Source organism: Pongo pygmaeus, chromosome 6 (assembly GCF_028885625.2).
Source record: "Pongo pygmaeus isolate AG05252 chromosome 6, NHGRI_mPonPyg2-v2.0_pri, whole genome shotgun sequence".
Taxonomy (NCBI): domain Eukaryota; kingdom Metazoa; phylum Chordata; class Mammalia; order Primates; family Hominidae; genus Pongo; species Pongo pygmaeus.
Window position 1 is genome coordinate 94,701,779 of NC_072379.2, and position 24,784 is coordinate 94,726,562.

A 24,784-nucleotide genomic window follows, 5' to 3' on the forward strand; every position below is an offset into this window, starting at 1 on the left:
TGATATTTTCAAATAAATTTGTAGTTTCAATTAACCCATACATTAGATCTAACTTGTAGGAGAGGACTTGAAATCTTTCAGCCTCCAGAGTAGTATGTAGCAAATTCTTTGAAGTGTTTTAAAATCCTAGTCATTTTTAAAGTGTTTAAAATGATTCTTTCTTTCTTTCATTGTCTTTCTTCTTATTCAGCACAGTAATTGCTACAGTAGTTGATCTTTAGAGAAGTGAGCATTCTAACATACATGACTTCAATCATAGATATGTAATTCTCAAGAGCTATTGGCATAAGCCCAGATCAGGAAACAGGATGTAATATTAATATTAATATTGGTGCTTGGGCTTCTCCAATAATCCTTTTGTTTTTATTTTTGTTTTGTTTTTTGTGGCTTTTTTTGTTTTGTTTGTTTGTTTGTTTTTTCCTGAGCTGGAGTCCTGCTCTGTTGCCCAGGCTGGAGTGCAATGGCATGATCTTGGCTCACTGCAACCTCTGCCTCCTGGGCTCAAGCAATTCTCCTGCTTCAGCCTCCCGAGTAGCTGGGATTACAGGCATGTGCCACCATGCCTGCCTAATTTTGTATTTTTACCAGAGATAGGGGTTTCTCCATTTTGGTGAGGCTGGTCTCGAACTCCTGACCTCAGGTGATCCGCCTGCCTCAGCCTTCCAAAGTGCTGGTATTACAGGCGTAAGCCACCATGCCCGGCCATCCTTTTGTTTTTTTAAAAACAAAGATTTAAAAAAGAAAACGTCTATCTTATTCTTAGAAATTGATCTCTGGTACGCACTGTATTTTATTCATTCATTTTAGGAAGTTAATAATATGCTCAGCACTGTGGGTTCAAGATTAATGGTATCATCAGATTTCTTTAGCAAACTTGAAATTACTTGGCCATAAATTCACTCATAGTGACTTCCAACAAAATTTTTAAAAGTTTCATAATCAATACTAATATTTGATAAAAGTAATTAAAGTAGTAGTTTGGTGCAAAAGTAATTGCGGTTTTTTGCTGTTACTTTAATGGCAAAAACCGCAATAAATTTGCACCAACCTAATATGTTATTTGTAAATGCCCTGGAAAGCCGAAGCCACATATAACAGTCCAAGAATGTTTTTAGAAATACTTGCTTGTCATATTGATCAAATTTATTCCAGAGAATTTCAGAAGTATCAAGCATATATTTGTGCTGCCATATACACCATGTTTAACTCAAAGGTGTCATCATATTGAACCACAGATTTTCAGAAGAAAGAACATGTTTGATGAATGTGAAATGGGTACAACATTGAAAAATCCCACAAATAATAGTTATTTTGTCCAATATTTACTAGACACCGGCTTTAATACAATACATATATGGTCCTTATTAAAAAACCACTAATTGCAAATTAATCATTTGAGTCTTATCTTTACTTTTTGCCTGATATAATTGTCAAGTATTTAATATGTGTGCTTAGTTTTCAAAATGATGATAATTTTTGTTTCCTTTGGGTAGTGTACAATACAGGTAACTGTTATTAGCTTACTTATAATCCAGTTTTATTATCCATAAGGCTTGATAATATTTCAACAAACTGCTGAAATAGCATAGAAACTCTTAGAGAAGAAATTCAAAGTGCTCTTTTTTTTCTGAATTATTATGTCTAGCATTATACTAAATTATTTGTACAGGCAAATTAATGTGTTAAAATTTTTATAGGAAGGAACAAGTTCAGAATATCAGAAATGATAAAAATTAGATGGAATTTTAAAATATGAATATAAACTTTAAAAATAAATGATGATTATGGAAACTAAATGATTGGTACAAACACTTCTCTCAATGGTGTATACTTGGATTTTTTTCTAGCCAGAACTGTGTGTGCTTGCATGTATGTGTATGTTTTATATATAAGATGAGTTTCACAGTGTGTTGCTTGGAATATTCCCTAAGACTAAAGGTATAGTTTTGCACCATAAAAGTAGCTTTTGGTAAAAAAATTTTCTTGCATCATGCATCACAGAAAAAGTAGCTAGAATAATTTGGCATCTCTCTTATGTTTTATTAATTCCAAAAGACATTTTGATTTTTGAATCTATGATTGGATTTTTGGATCAAACTATTTGAAAAAATCATTATTTCCTCTCATTTTTTGGCCAGGCATATAAAATTAATTTTGCTAATTAAAAATATGAGTTTATAAGTAATCGTATTGTTTTAAACTGACAGTGATTAAAATGTTTCATGCATCTGGATTTCAAATCTTGTTTGAATTTATAGTCGCTACTTTTTTTTTTTTTCTTAGATGAAGGCTTCCCTGTCCCCCAGGCTGTAGTGCAGTGGCATGATCTTGCCCACTGCAACCTCTGCTTCCCAGGTTCAAGTGATTCTCCTGCCTCAGCCTCCAGAGTAGCTGGGATTACAGGTGCCCACCGCCATGCCTGGCTAATTTTTTTTTTTTTTTTTTTTGTATTTTTAGTAGAGACAGGATTTTGCCTTGTTGGCCAGGCTAGTCTTGAACTCCTGACCTCAAGAGATACACCCATCTTGGCCTCCCAAAGTGATTACAGGCATGAGCTACTGCACCCAGCCAGCTACATGGTTTTTTTGAAAACCAGACTGTGACATAGATTCTAGTTTATTTCTTGTTTTGTTTTCTTACAGATAATGGAATTGTGCTGAAAGTAATCACAATTTACAACCAAGAAATGGAATCAATGGAAGAAGTAATTCTAGAAGAACTTCAGATATTCAAGGTATTTAAAGTAAAAAATACAGACCAAATTTATGCACTACAACTACAAGTGAGATGTAAATAGGAAAGATACTATATCCATTTTTTTCCCCTAACAGTTGTGTTGTGGATTCAGAGCTAATACAAGTGAAGAATTATTTCAAATTCTAATGCATCTGTTTGATTGTTACAGACTTTTCAAATGAGAGATCAATATTTACCTAGCATGGAAAGAATTTCAGTGAATAAACTGTGACTATAAAGAAAGAACATTCATACTACATATAATTTTCAGAGCCAGTATTACAGTCACATCTTGTAGAAAAGTCCTATCAATACTGACAAAAAAAATACATTTTCATATCATGAACATTGTGACAAGATAAGCATCCTGCTTTTTATTAAGTGCATTAATTATACAAAGAATTTACTAAAAAAAACAATAGAAAATGATAATAAAAAGACATGAGCAAACACATATGCAGATACACTTACATAGGTGCATGTGTGTATACATGTGTATGTGTGTATACACATATATGTGTGCATATATATATAAACACGCATATGCACTTACACACACACATGCACATATCAAATCGTATCATTTGCAGCAGTTTTGGTCTTTAAAGTCGTTGTAACACTGAACTAGTGAATACTGACCACTACTCCCATGGGAAATACAAGGTTATGTTCCAGCAAATTTCTATTTATAACATAATTATCAACAGATCAATACGTAACCTTCTTTTATGTGTGTTTGTGTTTAAAGACACCTTATTTAATATATATTGCTGGTGGACTAACATTGAACTCACAGCCGACAGCACTATATTCCATGCCTGAATGAAGCTTATCTAAGGAAAGTGTTTCCAACGTTAAGGCACAGCACAGCTTTTTTGAGTTTAGGAACATTAAACAGCACTTCAGCACTATGCTCGGGGGCCATTTTAAAAACAAAACATCAACAAAAAGCACAGACATGTGAAAACCTTGGCACTACATAGTCCATGAAAAAGGTATTTATTTACACTGTGAAAGCTGAAACAAGAAGGCAGAGTGACACCTTGTTTCATCTCAGCTGGGAATGTGCATGTCCTGTGACTCAAATTTTTTGCCGCTCTGAGCATGCGTGTGCCCATGAGTTAAAAACACAGAATGTCTTGATATTGGGGTTGCAACTAATTTTAGCAAGTAGACTAATTTGCAAATACAGAATCTGTGAATAACAAAGATTGGCTCTATATGTTTATGATGGGTAGATGTGAAAAGACTTTATAAATGAGAAGCAGTACATTTTTTCCTTTGCTGTACTAGAACACAGACTCCCTAGAGCCACACCCAAAGCTAACCACCATTCTATATCAACCAGAGCAGCTATGCTTTTGTTTATTTTGCACTCTGGGACTCTACATAAGATTTCATTTCATGTTATAAACTGAAATATGTTTAATATTCACTCACCACAGTGTTTTATGCATGAAAACTCTTAAGAAACATTGTTGCCTGAATGAATGTATGAAAGCATAAAGATTCGGTAGTTTAAAGTAAAAATAAAAAATAAAAATAACACTGACATAGAGGATCAAATGTTCCCTTTTAACAAACAGCTTTTCAAAGGATAATCATCCCCAGAGTGGATTTCACCTGTCTTGTGGTTTTCCACTTGCACAGCTGATCTGAGTTTATTGTGCTCCTTAGGGATGCACTAGCCTTAACAATCCAAAAACAACATATTGGTTCCCAAAGCTATGGTACAAATTGTCCTTTCTCTGGTGCAGTTCTAAGAAAATCAGGTTATTCATCTCGTTCAAAGAATCCTGGGTTGATTGTGATTCACCATGATCACTCCAACAGAAAAATATTTTGTTTAGGTTTGGGTTCAAATGATTAAAATCACCTGGTTTATTAGCAATAACACCTATTGAAAGACAAAATAGTTTCATTTTAATGATTCAATTATTTTAATAGAAAGAACATTCTGACTTTATTATTTTATTTAAAGATACTTGAGTTTCCAAAGCACAAGTAATATTCAAATGCAAATTCAAAAATAATATTCCAGAGACAAACAGTAGGCTGGTTAGATTTCCTGCTGCTCTTCTCTTCTGCATATCTGCCCACCCCGTTAGAAAAAAGTTTTTAAAGCTGTATTTTAATTGCATTTGCATAGTGATTTACTAAAATGAAAGCTATACAGTACTTAACACAGAACCACTTATATAAGTAATGTAATTTCAGGAGTTTACAGCCATATTAAGGTAAATGTTTTTATACTATTTTCTTAAAAATGAAACCTTTTTTAAAATTTCAGGATCCAGTTCCTATTATTTCTATGGAGATTTCTTCAAAGCGGGTAAGTTCTGTGTGTGTGTGTGTGTGTGTGTGTGTGTGTGTAGGTGTGTGTAGGTGTGTGTGTTCTATATGTAAGCTAAGGTCAAAGGATATGAGAACATTAGTACATGTGCTTTAATATGAACTTATTACAGTTTTATTTTTCTTTTATTACTTTTTTATTGTAGTAAGAACTTTTAACATGTGATCTACCCTGTTAACAAAATATTAAATGTACAATACATGTTTAATGGCTATAGGTACAGTGTTATACTGCAGACCTCTAAACCTTATTAATCTTGTTTGACTGAAACTTTATGTCCATTGATTGATTCTGACAAAAGTTTATCATGATTTATATGATACATGTTTTCATTTTCTATCTCTATAGAAAAGAAGATGAGAGCAGTTTTACTTCTACAATCATGATAACACTTTATTCCATGGTTATTTTTCACTAATGTTTTTCAAAAACAATGGTAACAGTGATAATCCAATAGTGTGCAAGAACAATGATAATCCAATAGTGTGCAAGGAAACACACCTCCTTTCCACTTCACTGAAATCAGTTTGGTGTAAACTTCTTTAGAAACAGTTGTTGCATATATTGCTCCAAATTTATTTATAAATAATCCTTCATGTTCAGGCAAAAGGAAAGATATGATATTAAATGTTCAGCTACTTGTTCTGTAGTTAGATAGATAGATATGCACATCACTCTTCTAAATGTTATGTCAATATTTAAAAGACTATTTGCTTTCCAAATCTCTTATTAATTGTTTTTATAGATTTGTTTTCTGTTTCTGAGATAAAGTCTCACTGTGTCACCCAGGCTGGAGTTCAGTGGTGCAATTACAGCTCACTGCAAACTCAACCTCCCCAGGCTCGGGTCATCCTTCCATGTCAGCCTCCTGAGTAGCTGAGACCACAGGCACATACTCCCAGCTAATTTTTGTATTTTTTGTAGAGACAGGGTTTCGCCATGTTGCCCAGGCTGGTCTCAAACTCCTGGGCTCAAGCAATTTACCTGCGTTAGCCTCCCAAAGTGCTGGGATTACAGACATAAGCCACTACAGGCATAAACCCGGCTGTTTCTATAGATCTTCAAAGGAAGATCCACAGTGTTGGATAATGCAAGATAATGAACAGAGCTTCTTGAGTTCTTGTCAAGTTCAGTGTAGCAATTTTGGTACTCCTACATGTATGTCTATGAATGTTTCTCAAATATTAGAGAAATGAAAGTATAGAAAGTATAAATATTCTATTATCTATATTGAACAACAGCTATAATTTTATTTATTTATTTATTTATTTTTTTATTTTATTTTTTTTGAGACGGAGTTTCTCTCTTGTCGCCCAGGTTCCACCTCCGCATCCTAGGTTCAAGCAATTCTCCTGCCTTAACCTCCAGAGTAGCTGAGATTACAGGCACCCGACACCATGCCTGGCTAATTTTTTGTATTTTTAGTAGAGATGGGGTTTTGCCATGTTGTGCAGGCTGGTCTCAAACTCCTGAAACTGCTAATTTAAGTGAATTAAATTTAAGTGAATACTTTCTGAGGTGATTGTGTGTAAATGTGAAAACTAGGTGTAATAACTCAGTGAAAGTTTTGTCCATTTCTGCTAGTGACCTCTTTCTGATTTCTGCAGCAACAGCTGTATATTGGATCTGCTTCTGCTGTGGCTCAAGTCAGATTCCATCACTGTGACATGTATGGAAGTGCTTGTGCTGACTGCTGCCTGGCTCGAGACCCTTACTGTGCCTGGGATGGCATATCCTGCTCCCGGTATTACCCAACAGGCACACATGCAAAAAGGTGAGATGTGATACCTGATTAACTATTTCCCTTGCTTAGGAAAACCCTAATGCTTTTTTTTTTTTCTTAACTTGAAGTTTTCCAGAAAATACCTGTATTAATTATTGTGTACAGAGACTGGAGCTGAACATGCTGTTGACCTTTTATTTTTTCACCCAGGTTTGAGTCAGTTTTTCCCTCTTTTGAAACTTTTTCTGCAAGACATGAAATGAGTTCAGATAAACTTAAAATGTGGAAATGGCAAGCCACCACACATGAGAGATTCAAAGACTTAAAAGGAAAATAAATAAAGAAATTCTAAAATACATCTTGCATTTGCCCCATGTCCTCTCTACCAGCTGGTCTTCATTTATTTCATTTTGAAAGTGAATATTTTAACTCCTAGGCAAATGCATGACCTGTATAATTAATGAAATGTGTGATTTAATTCAACACAAATGAAAGGTACTTAAAGATCTCCAAACTCCAATGCCTACAGTCTGTGAGGTCATTGCAATTTCCTACAGAAGGTAAATCCCAGGATTCTTTAAGCAGAGATCTTGAGGTGCAGTTAAGTATTTTGAAGAATAAGGATATCTCTTCACTCAAGCCATGTGAAGTTTTGCATTCTTTGTGGAAATACCTCAGGAAAAAAGTATTTTTATTTCTTAGAGAATAAGCAGTTTCTTTCTCGCAATAAAATGACCAAAGACAAAATAAAGCAAACAATAGAAGTATAGACAATTTTCCTACTGAAAAACAGTTTGTATTAATTTCAATTATTTTTATTATTTAACTTTGGGTTACTTTTCTGTAAACATTTTTCAGAATATAATTTAACCCAATTTAGTGTAGTTCTTGTATTACAGGTTCAAATATATAGCAGGATCTCATTAAAACTTCACTAATTCAAAACTTTTGTTAATTTTACTTGAGATAAATTAACACTCCAGTGAGTATTTTTAAAAAATGATGAAATAAGCGGATAGTAAAATTATGCTTTGAGAGGACATTTCTGAACTAAATTTACCAACTGTATTAAAGAATTGAGCAAATTAATTGATTTTGCAGAAGTGCTTGTTGATGTTTGAAAACAATTCTTGTAGATATAGTCATGTAATTATTTGAAAATATTAATTATTAGTGTATTCACCTCTTAAGCCAATTAGTGTACTATGTGCAAGGGACATGAAGAAACAAGCATAACCTCTTGTCTAAAGGAAATTGGAACCTAAAGTGAAGAATGGAATTGTAGATAATGATAGTAGTAGCTTGCTATTGAGTACTTACTATGAATGAGCTACTGGATTAAGAGCAATGCATATAATACTTTATTTAATTCTCAAAATAATCTGACTTTTGAGCTTAATCTTGAAGGTAGAGATATAAGAAGATTCCAGTCAAAGGGAATTAATTGTCTGCACAAAGAAACAGAATGCTTAAAAACAAGCATGCCGTACCATGGGTCAGGAGTGAAATAGAAGAATATGAGAGTAGAATGTGAATTTAACCACAAATAACAGCATTAATTATTTTATTGTCATTAGCAACAATAAAAATGTTTACAAGCCTTGCACCAAATGCTTATGAATGACAGGGTTTTGTGTTAGGCATGCAGTAGTGATAATGAATTTTAATTGAGCAGTTTCCATAGTTAATTTTTTTATATGGTGCATCTTTTAACAGTGTACCGCCCTAAGCTTGTTAATACAGTAGATGTGGTGGACAAAAAGAGTTACTTAGAAAAAGTCAAGTGAATGAGAAAAATAGTAGACAGGAAGGCATGAAATGCTGGAATCAGAAGCCATGCTCGTAAATGAATTAGTTCAGTTCAGTGACATGTAATGGAGATCTTTCAGTGGTGTCAAATTCTTTTGAACCATCACTCACCCCTGGAGGAGAACTTTTTGGATAAGTTCCAACACATGAAGGTAAAATAGTTTGCTTTTATAGCAGATCATTTTTGCTTCAGACCTGAATAGAAGCAGAAATTAAAAACAGGTCATTAAAATAAATACTTTTCTGCTCAAAGAGTGAAAATGAGTCAACAGGGGAAAAACATTAATTCACAATCCAAACCACTTGTTTAAAATGATCTTCCAAAATACACTATGGTTTATAATGCTAGAATCTTTTTCTTCCCCTTGCTCTTGTATTTTGTCTATTTCCAGTGTTCTCTTTAAAAATGTCTAAGAGACTGGAGATATAAGAATAATACGCAACTTTGAGAATGAAAGCAACTTTGTTCACCTTTCTGAAACTTCTCCATACATATATAATGTAAATATGTAATATACATGTATGTGTGTAGATATGTATATATGCAACACACACATATGTGTGTATATGCAATATACACACATATGTGTGCATATATGCAATACACACACGTGTGCATATATGCAATACACACACGTGTGCATATATGCCATATACACACGTGTGCATATATGTAATATATATGTGCATATATGTATATATGTAATACATACACGTGTGTATATATGTAATATACAGGTGTATATGTGTATACATGTGATATATACACGTGTATATGTGTATACATGTGATATATACACGTGTATATGTGTATGTATGTAATATATACATGTGTATGTATGTATACCTGTAATATATACATATATGTGTGTATGTGTATATGTAATATATACATATATGTGTGTATGTATATATGTATACTGAAATAAAGGACAACTATACTGGGATAGTATAAAACAAACTGAAACCTTGCTAGAGAGTGTGATATCTTTCTTTTTAAATGTATGTTTCCAATAACTTTCAGCAATATTTTTGCACTCAGTTCTTGACATTGCTTATCTAGAATTATTTGATTGTAGCTTCCTTATCCTCATATCACTTGTATAATAATCTTTATACAACACCATCTTGGCAAAGTGGAAGCCGTTTCTCATTTTATTGATTTTATTCCTATCCATTATTCATTATTGCTCATCAGGCTTTAGGTTCTCAATATAGAAGCAACACTCAAAAAAGTGAGGGATTAACAACAGCATTTTAATTCTCATCTAGATCTGCTATTAGTTGTATAATAGTTCTACATACTAGTATAAAACAATATAGAATCATACAACTTTCTACTTTTGCTTGTTATTTTTTCATAAGCTCTATTTTCAATCTAGTTCAGTAGAATGATACATGTGGCAGATCTAATATTACCTTTGTAAAATCTCAGGTTTTTAGGTAAGGTTTTCTAATCAGCAATCTCTACATTAAAAAAACAAACTAAAACTAAAACATACTTTTGTACACAGGTCATAATCCCAAAAATTGATTGGAGATGTTGATCTGCCCTAGTTTTCAATATCTATTAATTTGTTAAATAAGATCTGAACTCCTGTGTGAGAAAGCACTTGATCTCTTGAAATAGCATTCTATTATTGCTATTTAGAGACAGTAAGGACATCCTAGAATGAAAAAAAAAATAAAGAGACTGAAATAGATTTTAGGTGTCATTTTACCACCTCTATTTTACAAGAGAGGACACAAAAAGCCAGGAAATGGAGGAAATATGCATAAGATCATACAGAACATTAGTGGTGGTATTGGGAATTGAATCTGGTTCACTCTTCCAAATTTCATCATTGCATATGGTTAAAGCATCTCATTGTCACTTTGGGAGCTATGCTATCACCCTCTAGGGTAAAACTTCTGCTTTGCCTTCTGTTTTTCCCTCAGTCTTGAAGAAATGCCATGAATTAGAGAAGCAAGTGGTATTTTCCACCTTTATGTAATACTTCTATTTTAATCTCTAAGCTAAATTAAGTATGCCAGGGTTCTGGATTTTAGAATTTCAGTGCTATTAATACTAATGATAATTCTCATTGTTTAATTCCTCAGAAAAAAATGCTTACATATGAAATCATTTTATACATAATGTTATATATTTAAAGATATATGTATATTTTCTGTTTGTTTGTTTTGTTTTTTTGAGATGGAGTCTCACTTCGTTGCCATGCTGGAGTGCAGTGTTGCAAACTTGGCTCACTGCAACCTTCACCTCCCAGTTTCAGGCGATTCTCCTGTCTCAGTCTCCTGAGGAGCTGGGACTACAGTTGCACACCACCACGCCCGACTAATTTTTGTATTTTTAGTAGAGATGGGGTTTCACCATGTTGGTCAGTCTGGTCTCGAAATCCTGACCTCGTGATCCACCCGTCTTGGCCTCCCAAAGTGCTAGGATTACAGGCATGAGCCACTATGCCTGGCTAATGTTTTTACTTATATTCAAAACATTATATTATATATATATATTCTTGAATCACACACACATATAATGTTTTATATATATTCAAAATATATGTATATTACATATATTCTGAAATTATATATATATAATGTTATATATATATATATAATGTTATATATATATATATATATAAACATATATATTCTGGAATTTCTCCACAGATACAGAATATTGTATTTTTTTCAGTTATATATCTAAACAATCTATGAAATTAAAACAACACTAGAAATGACTCTAATTACATAGGCAGATTGAGGGGGAAATACTAATATTTATTGAGTCCCACTAGATGCACAAAATCCTGCTAAACATGAAGAACACACTATCACATTGAATAGAGGCGTGCACTTCCTCAATGTTATATCTGAATAAAAGTAAGCTGACTACAGTATATTATTAGTTTATGTCCTATTTTTAGAAATTCTATTTGTACTAATTGATTATAATGGCCATAGAACAAACTATTTGGATTTTAACACCTTTTTCATTTGCACTTTATTATATATGGGAGTTTTATACTCAAAATAACTGTTTTGTACTCAATAAATACTTTACTTCAAATCCCATTGTCTTTCTCTGCTCAAATACTTTACCATTCAAGACATTCTCAAACTAGAAGATTTCTTATTGAACTAAATTTTTAACAAAAAGTAAAGAGAAATATATTCCATTGTTTGAATTTCCAGAATTCAACATTATGTAAATAAAGAACAGGGTAACATAGATCTTAACTACTGAAGAATATATAATGGAAATATGAAAAACTATGAAACCTGGATTTTATTCTTATTTCATATGAATGATCATTTTTTTCAGTAGCAGAATACTACTTGTATATTTAATGCAATTGGCTGCATTTTAAAGTCTGGAAAATTGAAAATATGAACATCTAAATGCATTTACTTTCTTTCAGGCGTTTCCGGAGACAAGATGTTCGACATGGAAATGCAGCTCAGCAGTGCTTTGGACAACAGTTTGTTGGTAATCCATAGAAAATCAGTTGTTCTGGGTTACTCAGAGAATACATTGAACATAAACTGCAAACTTCTTAAAAAGAGTCCTTTTTTCCTTCGTGATTCATGTATACTAGAACAATATAATAAGTATTCTTTTTCTCTGACATGTAGTTAAAATTTTGAAAATTTGACATCTAATTTTTACCTGATTAGGAAAATAAGTTTTATGTACTACCACCAAGCTTTATTATTAAACTAATTATTAAAACAAAGAAACCCTAGAACAAGAGCAAGAATGCTGCACACTTCAGGTGGTTGATGCCACAGTGACTCTTATGACTTACCTCTTTATCTCATACTGGGGACTATCTTCACCATGTTACGTAGCTTCTGGTGATTTTATCAACTGGTATTACTTCTATCAAGTCATCTCCTAAGCTTTGGGATAGATAAAGTGAAAAAGCTTTTACTCTTTTATCTAAGTTGACCAAGCTTAGGGCTGGGGTTGGTGGTTCAATAAAGGTGATAGGGTGGTGGTATCTGATGGGTAAAGAATGCAGGAAATCTCATCTTTAGGCAAAAGTAAGGAATATAAGAAAGAACTTCTCTGTTAACTCCTGACTCTTTCTATTATGGTAGTGATTGTTGAATAGGCTGTATTTAATGTCACTAAGCTCACTAGGAAGTAATAATAAGAAGGGACACCATAAATGAGAAACCAGCGGTGGCTATACACAGAGCCAGAGACTGTGCTCCAGCATCACTTTGTTGGACGCCAGGCTGACTCAGGATTCAGTGGAGGACTCAAGCCTCTGGGAATACTGGCAAGAGAAAAGTAGGACCTTCATCTTAGGGAAGTTTAGGGGTCAGTTCTGAAGGTGAGTAGGATTCAGGCATAGGAAAAATAAATCCAGGGGTCCAGTTATTGAATTTGTCTTAGTTTAAAATAAAGAAAGAATAATCCTGCTTGCTTTTATTCCCTACTGTGGCTAAGTGTACTTGCCTGTATGCAAATTTGAGTTCAAGTCCAGTAAGAGCCTTTCTGGTCCAAGACACAGATTATAATCAAGCTTAATTTCACAAAGTCCCTGTTTCAGTCTCATATTCTCTTCTCACTGCAGCAGCCCAACACCCAGATAAATGCAATCCCTTGTCAAGATATAATCCACATTTGTGTTTATGTAGTGGCATTTTGCCTGCGTTTCTGGTTTCTGCTTTTGTTTGTAACCACGAATTTTGTTCTGTGCTTTGGTGTTCCCTTTCTCTTCCCTCAATAGAGGTTGCAATAGACTTTCCATGAGTTTAGCACTGATGCTTCTTACTGTCTTGACTATCCTGTCCTATCCTTTGGAACCAGACTCTCAGTTACCTACTTCTGTCCCACCCCATAGCCTGCTTGCTTGTTTCATGCCTAAATTTTGGTATGCCACTATTTCTAAATAATTCCTTTAAATTACCTTTTACAGAAATAAGCAATAAGTAATGAGTTAATCATGTTACTGCAGGGATCTAAATAATGTTTGAAAAATTTATTTACCTATAAAATCTAAGTCTCAAAGATGGCATTCATGTTCCTTTTGTAGGGGATGCTTTGGATAAGACTGAAGAACATCTGGCTTATGGCATAGAGAACAACAGTACTTTGCTGGAATGTACCCCACGATCTTTACAAGCAAAAGTTATCTGGTTTGTACAGAAAGGACGTGAGACAAGAAAAGAGGAGGTAATTCATAGCTGCACATTCAAAACATAGTGTTTTGCATATAGTGTGTGATCAGTAAATACATGATTTATTTGGATGCTGAAAAATGAAGCTAGCTGTTGTACTATGCATGCCTTATTTAAAAAGTCAGTTTTATTTGTTATGTGTGATTTATATACACACAAGAATTTACATATATATATATAGATTTTATGTACATATACTATATAAATATATATGCTATACACATACATAGAAATCATTAATTTGGATCTTGGAAATAAGAATTTTTTAAAGAGGTACTTATAACTCATGATTTTATGGTCATGTTGTCAAAATGATAGTCTTAAATCGTGACCCCCAAGGCAATGTCGTAGAGAAATAGCAAAACTTAATTATCATTAACACATATGTCGTAGACATATGAATAATAATAGAATTAAAATAACAACACAGCTACAACATTAAGCTCATTGTATAAGAAAATTTTTCAATCATGTATGAGATATTGACACAAGGGTTCTTAACCGCTGGGAACAAAGGAAAGACCCCCAGTCTTTCATCCTTTTTAGCAGTTGTAGTGGTGGAGCTTGTATTTCTGTCATCATCTAAATGATGGGAGAGGAATGACTTGGATGCTTGTAGACATGGAAGGATAGGCAGCTTTAAAGCACATGTGTAGAATAGGAGGCAGTTACTGGATAAAAGAATGTGAGTCAAGGGCTGTCTGTAGAAAGAGTCCAAGGCATAAAGAGGTCCAGGGCATAAAGCAGTTAGGTAAAGCAGATCATGGTGATGTAGGCTTCGAACTCAGTTTCACAAAAGTGGAATTACAAAGATAGCAAGTAGAAAAAAAAATGGATATTTTAGAGGGAGAAAGAATATTGAACATTGAATGATGAATATTGAAAAAATGATCCTTGGTAAAGAAAAGGTTGCAAGTTGAATCATGAAAATAAGTTCTAGAGACCTGCCTCTATTACAGAGAAGAGGTAATAGGTGCATTTTGGATAGAGAGTGAATCAATGGAAGGCTTCACCTCGTTTTGGCACTGGAGACTAAACATTTGTCATTGGAACACAAAATTACTGATTCCAAATGCGGAACACTTTGAACTTTTTATTCCTTTTTTCCTAGCCTATCGTGAAATTTAAAACCTAACATGTTTTTAGATCAAAATCATACAGTACATTCTGGGAGATAATTAAATTTGTAAATGCTTGGTTCTCTGGATAGGTTTTAGAAAGAAAGTGTCACCTCAACTTAACAAAGTCTATTAGAAATAATATAGAAATGCAATCAGGAAAGGAAAATTCTCTTCATGATGTCATAAGAATAAACACATGTCCAAAAATGTACAGCATATTGCACTGAGTTAAATTGTTGATTTAGTATTAAAGTATTTTCCACTTCACAAATCTGAGGTGAAATGGCTTTTTAAATTCCACCTAATTCCCTTGGCAGAAAAGAACCTGGTAATCTTCCATAGTTCCTCCAAGCTGAATGGCTTCAGAAGACAGTGAAGTAATTCTTTTATCAGTGGTTTTCCTCACTCTGTATGTTCTGTTTCTAATTTGGAACTCACCATAATCTGCCTCATTTGGAAATCTTTACCAAATCATTTGACGTGCTGAATCCATCAATGTTCAATTATAAGGTTCTTTCTCATATTGTTCATATAATCTACTTCTCCATTCCTATAATTTTTAGTACCTATTTTCAACTACATTCAAATTTCCCCAACTAATATATTTGCTGATATTTGGACTTTGAATTTACTCTTTGCATCAAAAGTTATACCATAATCAGCTAATATTAATACTTGGCTTTTATGGGCCTAGCTATATATGGATTGATTTATTCACAATATAAAACAGGACAAAACACAAAATTCTGACATTATTAAAGGCTGAATATACATGATGTATACACAAAGCAGAATAACTTTGCATGTGAGTTCTTAATTTTATTTAATAACAATTTTTGCACTATTGCCATTTATATGTCTCTTTTTTGTGAAACATAATTACTTTCTTATCAAATCTTTATTTTGATAAGAAATCACTTTCTTATCAAATCTAGACCATTTTAAAGGATATTTATTTTCACCTAGTTAATTCTTACCTCCTGCATAAATGCTTTATTGAGTACCCCTGACGATGCTCATCAAGGTTCATCTCTGATGCTACAAGGAGAAGTCATTAAATTATCAGACCACAGAGTATACACATCTTCCTTTTATTTAACTGAAATTTTTGATTCTGTAATGTCTGCCTGTTCAGATTCAAACTCAGCCCTCTGGAGTTATCCAGAAGCAACATATTCATGTGGATACAGTTTTTGCCCAAATTAACCTTTAGAAACTGAATTAATCTTTAGAAACATACCTGAATTGTTAGAAAGCACTTAGAAACTCAATTATCTACTTTCTAAACTCTGGATTTTAGTGGTTCTCTCGAATATGCGTTTTATAGACTCCTGCTTTCTTAAACAAAGCAAATGGAATAAAATCTCTATATATTTTATCAATTCTATAAGTATTTATAGAAAGCCAACTTTTCTAGATACTTCATAGGGAGCATTTTCCCTTGACTTGTAGACCTTATTAATTATAATTAAGTAATAATAAGTTACTATGAATTATAAATGTAAATTAAATCTATAAGATACTATATATAGCATCAATTATTATGATATCCTGAGGGAAAAGAGACTTAATAAACAGAATTGATAACTGAGGCTATTATTTATATGTACCTATATGTACCTACTGCAAACAGGAACTGAGTAGGTACCAGGTTATTCCTAGATCTCACAACTGCATGTTAGACATAATTTTCTTCATCTTACACATGCAGAAACTAAAACTCAGGCAGTTATAGCTCATACACAAGGTTAGGGGCAGACCTGACGTTTGAACTCAGGTATTCCTGACTCGAAAGCTGTGCTGTTTCACATTCATTGTTACAGTACCAAGGACTGTTCTATGTGCATTTTATGGAATATACCATTTTATTATAAAGAATTGGTTTATAGATGAGGTAACTGAGGCATAGGATATTTAATAACTCCCCTGGTTACTTACAGCTAGTAAAGTAGGTTCAAATCCAGGTGTCTATGTAATTTCTACTAAAACACAAAATCTTCTGAAATCAAAATTCTAAATACAGCTTCAGATGCTTTGGGACATAAAACAAATGGAAAACTGCTTATAGCAGAAGTTCTGGGATTCAATTTCTAAAAAATGCTCCTGATGTCAGATTGATCCTTATATAGATTTTTCTTTGTCAGAGTTGAGTGGAGCATGCTGCTGCAGCCTTGATGACAAAGACACTACTCCTCATTATCAGATGTCAGAGAACCTGCCCATAATTTGAACCATCCCCACTCTAAGCACTGATGCCATGAACCATTGTAACACAACATACACAATATGGACATCAATGTATTTCCATTCTCAAATTGCCTTTTCAAGCTTCTACTATATGCCTATTGGTGGTAAAAGATGACTTCTATATCAAAGAAAATGTGAGCCACCATTTGAGCCTATGTAAATATAAAATACAGAGTATTCCATCTCATTTTACTGGGTGTTTTTTCACTGAAAGAAATGTTTCTTTCACTGAAAGAAATAAATAAATAAACATTTATTTATTAAGCACTTACTATGTCCTGCTTTATAGAACTTATATTCTGAAGAACGTGGAAAGAAAATAATAACAATAATGACTAAGAATGATATTAAATATGTCAGATAATGATAAAGAAAAAAATGCAAAGGAGATTAAATTATAGGGGCAGGTTGGAATTTTAAAAGGGTGGCCATAGAAGGCCTCACTAAGAAGGTCACCATAAAAGTGACATTTGGAAAAAAAATCTGAAAAAAGTGAGGGCATAGATCATGTAACAGTATGAGATAAAAACTTTCTGGACAATGGGAACAGCAGATGCTAAGACTCTTGAGCTAGGAGCATATGTGATATACTCAAAGAACAGCTGAGTGAAGAGCAGTGTGGCTGGAGGTTAGTGAGCATTAGGGAGACTAATAGACTATGCATCAGAGAGGTGAGGTCAAGGAAAAGCTCATGCATGGACCTATAGCCATTTCATAGGGTTTTGGTGTTTTGAATTAAAAAGGAAACCATTGTGTATTTTCGGCAGAGCTGTGACATCATTAACATTTGTATTTAAAAAGATCACTTTGGTTATTGTATTAAGATTATAGTATGTTGGGGTGGGGATAAAGGTGAAATTAGGTAGTCATTGAGGTGATAGGAACACACAGTATTAAGTATAAATCTTCATGCTTAAAGACAACTCCTAATGTGTTCATGCCTTCAAGACCAGATGATTTGCAAATGATTGCCTCATACACATTGTAGCAATGTACTTTGCTATATTTTTCACTATTAAGAAATGTGAAGGCTGTTTAACATCTCAGATGGAGTACTATTTTGGACCTTCTGTTCTCTTCTCTCTGTTTAACTGTCTGCAATTGGTGTTTTGAACTCAATAAATATCTACTCAGAGCCTACTTTAATAGGCAATGAATAAATCATGATCTTAGCTCTTGTGAGGTTTACAGTCTTGTAATAAAGACAAGAGTGCAAACAGATAATTATATGTGTTCCTTAAAGATTCTGTTGAAACCAAGGAAAAGGAAAATTGTCTCAACCAAGAGATTGGGTAGGGAGGTGGCATAATAACCAACTGGGAAACGATTCATGGCAGAGATGACATTTGAGCCACATCTTAAAGGATGAGTAGAGGGTAATTAGTAGAGAGAACAATGTTAGCTTATGTTATGAAGATGAAAAACAACATGGTACATGTAAATCATGTTTGGAAATGAGGATGCAAAAATGAGTAGACAGATCAAGGAATCCATTTCAGTTTGTCTGTTAGCCAATGTGAACAACTTAGCTTGACTGTGTACACAAATTATTCTAGAAACTGGCACACAGACTTAGGAGATAAATAGAATGTCAAGAACATTTAGGATGATATTTCAATAGTCATTGAAAAGATTTTGTGCCACATGAACTAAACAGTATTAGTAGAAAGGGAGAAGACAGGTTTCAATCTTTATGAGATAATATTAAGTGGATTTCATATTTGAGATAAAAGAGAAGCAATCACAAAATATTCACATGTTTATTGTTTGAGTGTCTGTGTGGCTAATGGCACAGTAACATGATTCCAATAATACAGGAGAAGAAGCACGTTTGGGAGAAAGTTGTTGAGTTAACTTTTGGCTGTGTTGAATTGGAAGCTGTTATAAATCATTCAGGTGGAGCTGTCCTGCTGTGTATATGTGTTCAGGAATATAAAACCCAATGGAAGATTTGGCATGGCAAGAGATGTTGGAGAGGCATCAGCAAAAATGTAGTAATCAATTTCAGGGGAATTAATAAAAGTAAGAACAATATAACACCAATCAGTACTTAAATATGACTTACTGTGTACCAAGCATGATTAATATTTTTAATCCTTGCAACAGTCCCATGAGGGAGATATTTTTATTGTTTCTACTTTACAGATGTAAAAAATTGAAGCACAGAGAGCCTGAGTTACTTGGGTAGGATTACACAGCTTGTGAAGCCAGTTTGCATTTGAGCCCAGACAGTCTGGTTTTAATTTGGGGCCCTTAGAGAAAATGCAGTGATGCCTCCTCTAGTATAGCTTACCTTAGAGAGTGATGAAATAAAAAGCAAAGTGAACTAACTCCAAAAGCAAGGGGAAAACACATATTTAAGGAAAAGTTAGAAGACAAACTAAAAAAGAGAAAGTAAAAGTAGAAAATAAGTTGTAATTATAGTTAGCTTTCATTTAGTGCTTACTATATGCCATGCTATTCTAAGTGCTTTATATGTAGTAACTTATTTAGAACTAACAAAATTTCTCTGAGGTAGCTAGTAGTTTTTAAATTACTTTTACAAATTTGGGGGTTACAGGTGCATATTTATTACATTGCATAGTGGTGAGTCTGGCCTTTTAGTACACCCATCACCCAAATAGTGAGCATTATACCCAATAGGTAATTTTTCAATCCTCATCTACCTCTCACCCTCCCACATTTTGGAGCCTCCAGCATCTAGTATTCTACTCTATATGTCCAATTGTACTCACTGTTTAGCTTCCATTTATAAGTGAGAGTGCAGTATTTGACTTTCTGTTTGAGTTATTTCACTTACGATAATGTCCTCCAGTTCCATCCATGTTGCTATGAAAGACATTATTTCATTCATTTTTAATGGCTGAGTAGTATTCCATAGCACATATATGCCACATTTTCTTTATCCAGTCATCCATTGACAGACATTCAGGTTGATTCCATATCTTTACTGCTGTGAATAATGCTGTGATAAACATATGAATGGAGGTATCATTTTGGTATAATGAGTTCTTTCCCTTTGGGTACATTCCTAGTAGTGGGGTTGCTAGATTGAATGGTAATCCTATTTTTAGTTCTTTGAGAAATCTCTACATTGTTTTTCATAAAGGTTGTGCTAATTTACTAAAGTTAAGTAAATGGCACAAAATACAAACTAGTTAGTACCTCTAGAGCTGTAAGGCTTAAATAAGTAGAAACAGTGAAGTTAGGAGGGTGTGGTGTAATAAAACCAGGAAAAAAGGAATTGGATAAGACATATTAAACAATATTCTTTGAACAATGCATAAAACGAGGAACAAGTTTCCAGGGATAATATGTTAAGTGGGATGTTAAGGCAGGATTCGTCTAATAACAGGTTAAATGATGAATGGTGCTGTTTTGAACCAGAAACTGCTAGTTTAGTGTACTCTACCAAAATATTTGAATGACAAAGAGAGAGATCCACAAAGGTAGACAAGAGTAGAAATAAATTTTGTTTTGTTTTCTTTTTAGTAAAAATGTGACTTGGTCATGTTTATAGGTTGAAAGGAAGTAGCTATAAAGAAGAAATGTGCAACTAGTTGATGAAGCAAAATAAAGAACATGTGGGAGAGAATATAATCACAGGCAAAATTTAAGGGGTAAATTCTTAGAAGGAAAACAGAGACTCTTCATTCTCTGAATTAGGAGAAAATAAAATGGTTCATTTATGTGGATAATGTAATTTCATCAACAGAAGTTAAGTTTAGCAGTTCCAAAGGTCTTCTATCTTTATTTAAATTCAGTGGCTATATATATTTCCACATATAGTTTTAATCTGAAATACAAGCCTAAATCTTCCTTCTATGAAGGGTGTATAAATCATTTTTTTCTGTAATAGCAGAGGACAAAACTGTTAAAATTATAGCCAGATCACCACTATACCCTGGTTTATGAAGACTCAATTTCTGCAATTCCACGTACTTGAATTTATGAACCTTCATAATAATTGCAAAAATGTTAATACTGAATGACATCCCTAAGTGAAGAAATTCATTCTTGTTAAGACATATAGTTAAGGTCATATAGTTGAAGTATTTCTGTATGCATTTCTCTTTTTATAAAATGGATAAGCACTACATTTTAAAACTGAGTAAATGAAGGAAAATTTAAATATGCATTATTTATTTAAATGTAAATGTTTATTAGTGATTGTGTGTATTTGGAGTATGTTATTTTTAATCCATATTTTTTAAAAAAGTAGGTTCCCCTGAACCTGACAATTATTTAAAGCAGAAATTGAAAAACCAAAGACTTGAGGACCAAATCTGGCCCTCTGCCTATCGTAAATAAAATTGTATTTGAAAACTGCCACACCCATTTGTTTAGCTAATGTCTGTGGCTGTTTTTAGGCTACAATTGCAAAGTCGAGTAGTTACAACAGAGACCACAGGACTTGCAAAGCCAAAATTATTCACTATATAGCTCTTTACAGAAAAAAGTTTTTGATCCCTGATTTAAAGGCTGAAATGAAAATGCATACACAAGTAAAGCCCTATAAAATGAATATTATTGTGAAAAATTCCTCTAATTTTTGGGGAAAAAGTCTTTTTGTGTAAAAGTTAGCTCTCACTTTGTTCTGAAACTAAAACTAAAATTTCATTGCAATGGATTTTCAATAAAATCAAGTGATGTGAATAATTTCTTGGAATACATTCTTTTGGAGTTTAGTCATTTGCTGACAAAATCGAAGTATATCCCAAAGACACAATAAATGAGATTGAGTTCTAGGAGTGAGTTAAATCAATTTACACAAATCTCCTGTAGGGGAATTTGGGGGCAATCTCAAGACACATAAAATATAATCTATGCCTATTTCGGGGTGGTGTAAGGCAAACAAGAAAACTGCTGGCCCGTAAGACCAGCATTATAATTTGTAGATCTCTTTGGTAAGCATGAAAGAATTATTTTTTCCATGATCATTATTGATCTTTTTATCATGGATTCTCTATTTAAGAGAAAATATGTGTTTCTGTGTCTTAAAAATAAAGTGTATGACTTTAAAATAGTTAATTGTATGCATTATATAGACTGCTTACATAATGCACAAATATGCATGTTTATTGTAGTAAATGCAAAAAAGAATGTATATTGATGGAAAAACTCTTATAACTTTAATTGTGCTTTGCTATAAATGTTTTGTTTTACTCAATACCAAAATTGGCGTTTTTCAACTCTGCCTTCAGACCACCTACAAGGTAGAATAAATTCACCAAAGTCAATTAAACGCTGTTGAGTAATCTAATAACCATGGTTAGCTTATCAATGAGCAGCTCATTCCACATAACTTAGAGTTCATTGCCTCTGTGCTACATTTCTATAGTCTAAAATAAAACATAATTTTATTGATAATTCAATGAGTTATGGAGACAGCTTCTACAAAAATGAAACAATGAAAAATGCAGTGCACAAATTACAACTTTTAATATTGGGTTATGTCATCGAAGCTAGGAGAATTATGAAGTAAAATCTCCTTTTTATTTTACCATTTTGTTTGTTAGATGACTCATATTTTCCTTACTTTTACCAATGCTATCCTATGGTAGTAACTCCAATGGATCAAAGCCAGCCATAAGTTTACATTTTTATCTTTATGCACAACACTGAAAGCATCCGTTTTTGTTCCACATTAATATTATTTCTTTGTTTTTCTTGTTTTTATAACGTAAAGTGCATGAACTCTTGCCTCATTTGAACCATCTGTTTAGTAGTTTTGGCATTCTTTTTCAGTCTGTTTAAAAAATGTGCCCATCTTTCTAAACTAACAACTCTTTACAACAGGTAAATTCAGAATTTACTTTTGTAGCTTTGACAAACATATTTATATAATATCATTTATCTCATCTTTTAGTTGCACAATAATTAGGAGGCTAGCCCATTAATTTCATGTTTCTTCCTTTTACAATGGCAGAGACGGAGTTCCTATTGCATAAATGGAGAATATAAAACAGCTTGTGGTCATAAGAAGAGGAATGAATCTAGAGTTTCTAACTGAACTCTGTTCTGTTAATTTTCCAGGAGAATATTGAGTATATTTCAAAATTAAAACATTTTCTCTTAGATCTATGGTATCAGTTATGGATCTAAGTCTCATGCCACTGACACCATTCTAGCTTTCTGCATCTGATTAAACCAGATAACATGGTAATGCAGAAAGCCCAATGCACACATGTACAGTAGATACTCCAAAATACCAATTCCCTTCACTTGCAAGTTCCTTTTATTCTAGTATAAATTATAATTTATGTGGTCTTCCAGATCATAAAAATATGCATGTGCATGAAGATATCCAAGTATAGAACTGTATATCTGGACTACATTGTTTTAACTCCACAGAATAGCTATAATATTGAACTATTCTCAGGCATTATCTCTTCACCCTACACTGAGATGTTGCCTAAAGGAAATGTATTTATTATGGTGCTGTTGTTGGAAACCTCCCTCTCTTTTTATAAGGTCATGCAGAGAGATTTTTCTCAAGTCTCAGTGCCAGGAAAGATGTACTTATCATAAGGAGTAATTTTAAAAATATATTTTAGAGACATTTTAAATCTTAGGATTTATCATACTTTCTTCTTTCCTTTGGTTACTAGGAAATTTAGTATTGAATTTCTGCTTCAATTATAGTTGTTGTACAGTTCCTTATATTGTGCAATTTTGTTTTCAAACATTGTCTTTACCTTCATTCTTTTTAAACTTAATTTCTCTTCGGTCTGAGATTCTTATCTATGGAAAATTTGAATAAACCATTAATCACAAACCTCTCTTTACAAACTTAGTTTATTGGTTGTCAAACCACATTAATCATTACAAACAACAGCAGTTTTTGTTTTGGTTTTTATTTTTTGCTTGCTTGTTTTTGGCTCTTGTTTTTTTTCACTTCAGATGCATAATTTAGTTAATCATACGACTTAGTTTATGGTACATTGTGATGACTGGTTTATACAAATTTCTCTTGTTTGTTTTTCCTGGACCTCCTTTTTCTACTTTCATCCTTGTTTCTCCATATGCATCTATTGAATGATTGGAATAAGTCCAATACTATGTTTGCAAATTGAACAGGTATATAATATATTGAGTATGCATGAACTGTAAAAGTAAATGTATTATGTTATAGATTATATTCTCCTTCTTACTTTGTGAACTCAGCACTATGTTTTTACAGTTTATCCCTGTTGCTGTTTGTGTCTGTATTTCATTGCTTGACTGTTACTTAACATACCATAGCATGCATATATTGCTCTTAATTCATTCTTAATTCCCCTAAATTGGACATCCAGAGTGTAATTAACTCCTGCTATCACAGCTCTGACAATCATCTCTGCAAATAACCCCTTATATATCTGAGTGGAAGTTTCTGCATTATTATTTGTCAACATCCTTCATTTCTGTAATTATTGTCAGTTTGCTCTCAGGATATCTGCGCCATCCGGACTCCCGAAGCAGTTCATGTGGGTTCCTGTTTCCCCACATGCTCACCAATATTTGGTATTATCTTGTTTTCTAAGTTTTGTCTTTCTTCTGGCTATAGGGTAATGTCTTGTTTAAATTTGAATTTCTTTCTTTCTTTTTTTTTTTTTTTTA

At 33.1% G+C, this 24,784-nt stretch overlaps 1 protein-coding gene across 4 annotated transcripts in view; it reads left to right on the forward strand.

Annotated features, from left to right (window-relative positions):
• SEMA3E (semaphorin 3E) overlaps positions 1-24,784 on the forward strand; it is a 291,418-nt gene that overhangs the window by 255,972 nt on the left and 10,662 nt on the right. For 3 of the 4 annotated variants that reach the window (XM_063667667.1, XM_054496699.2, XM_054496698.2), the window contains exons 12-16: positions 2,643-2,734; positions 5,027-5,068; positions 6,697-6,863; positions 12,044-12,111; positions 13,670-13,809. In XM_063667667.1, coding sequence (XP_063523737.1) covers positions 2,643-2,734; positions 5,027-5,068; positions 6,697-6,863; positions 12,044-12,111; positions 13,670-13,809 — 509 coding nt within the window. Of the gene's footprint in view, positions 1-2,642; positions 2,735-5,026; positions 5,069-6,696; positions 6,864-12,043; positions 12,112-13,669; positions 13,810-17,079; positions 17,373-24,784 lie in introns of those variants that run through there. The other variant, XM_054496701.2, reaches the window with a different exon arrangement.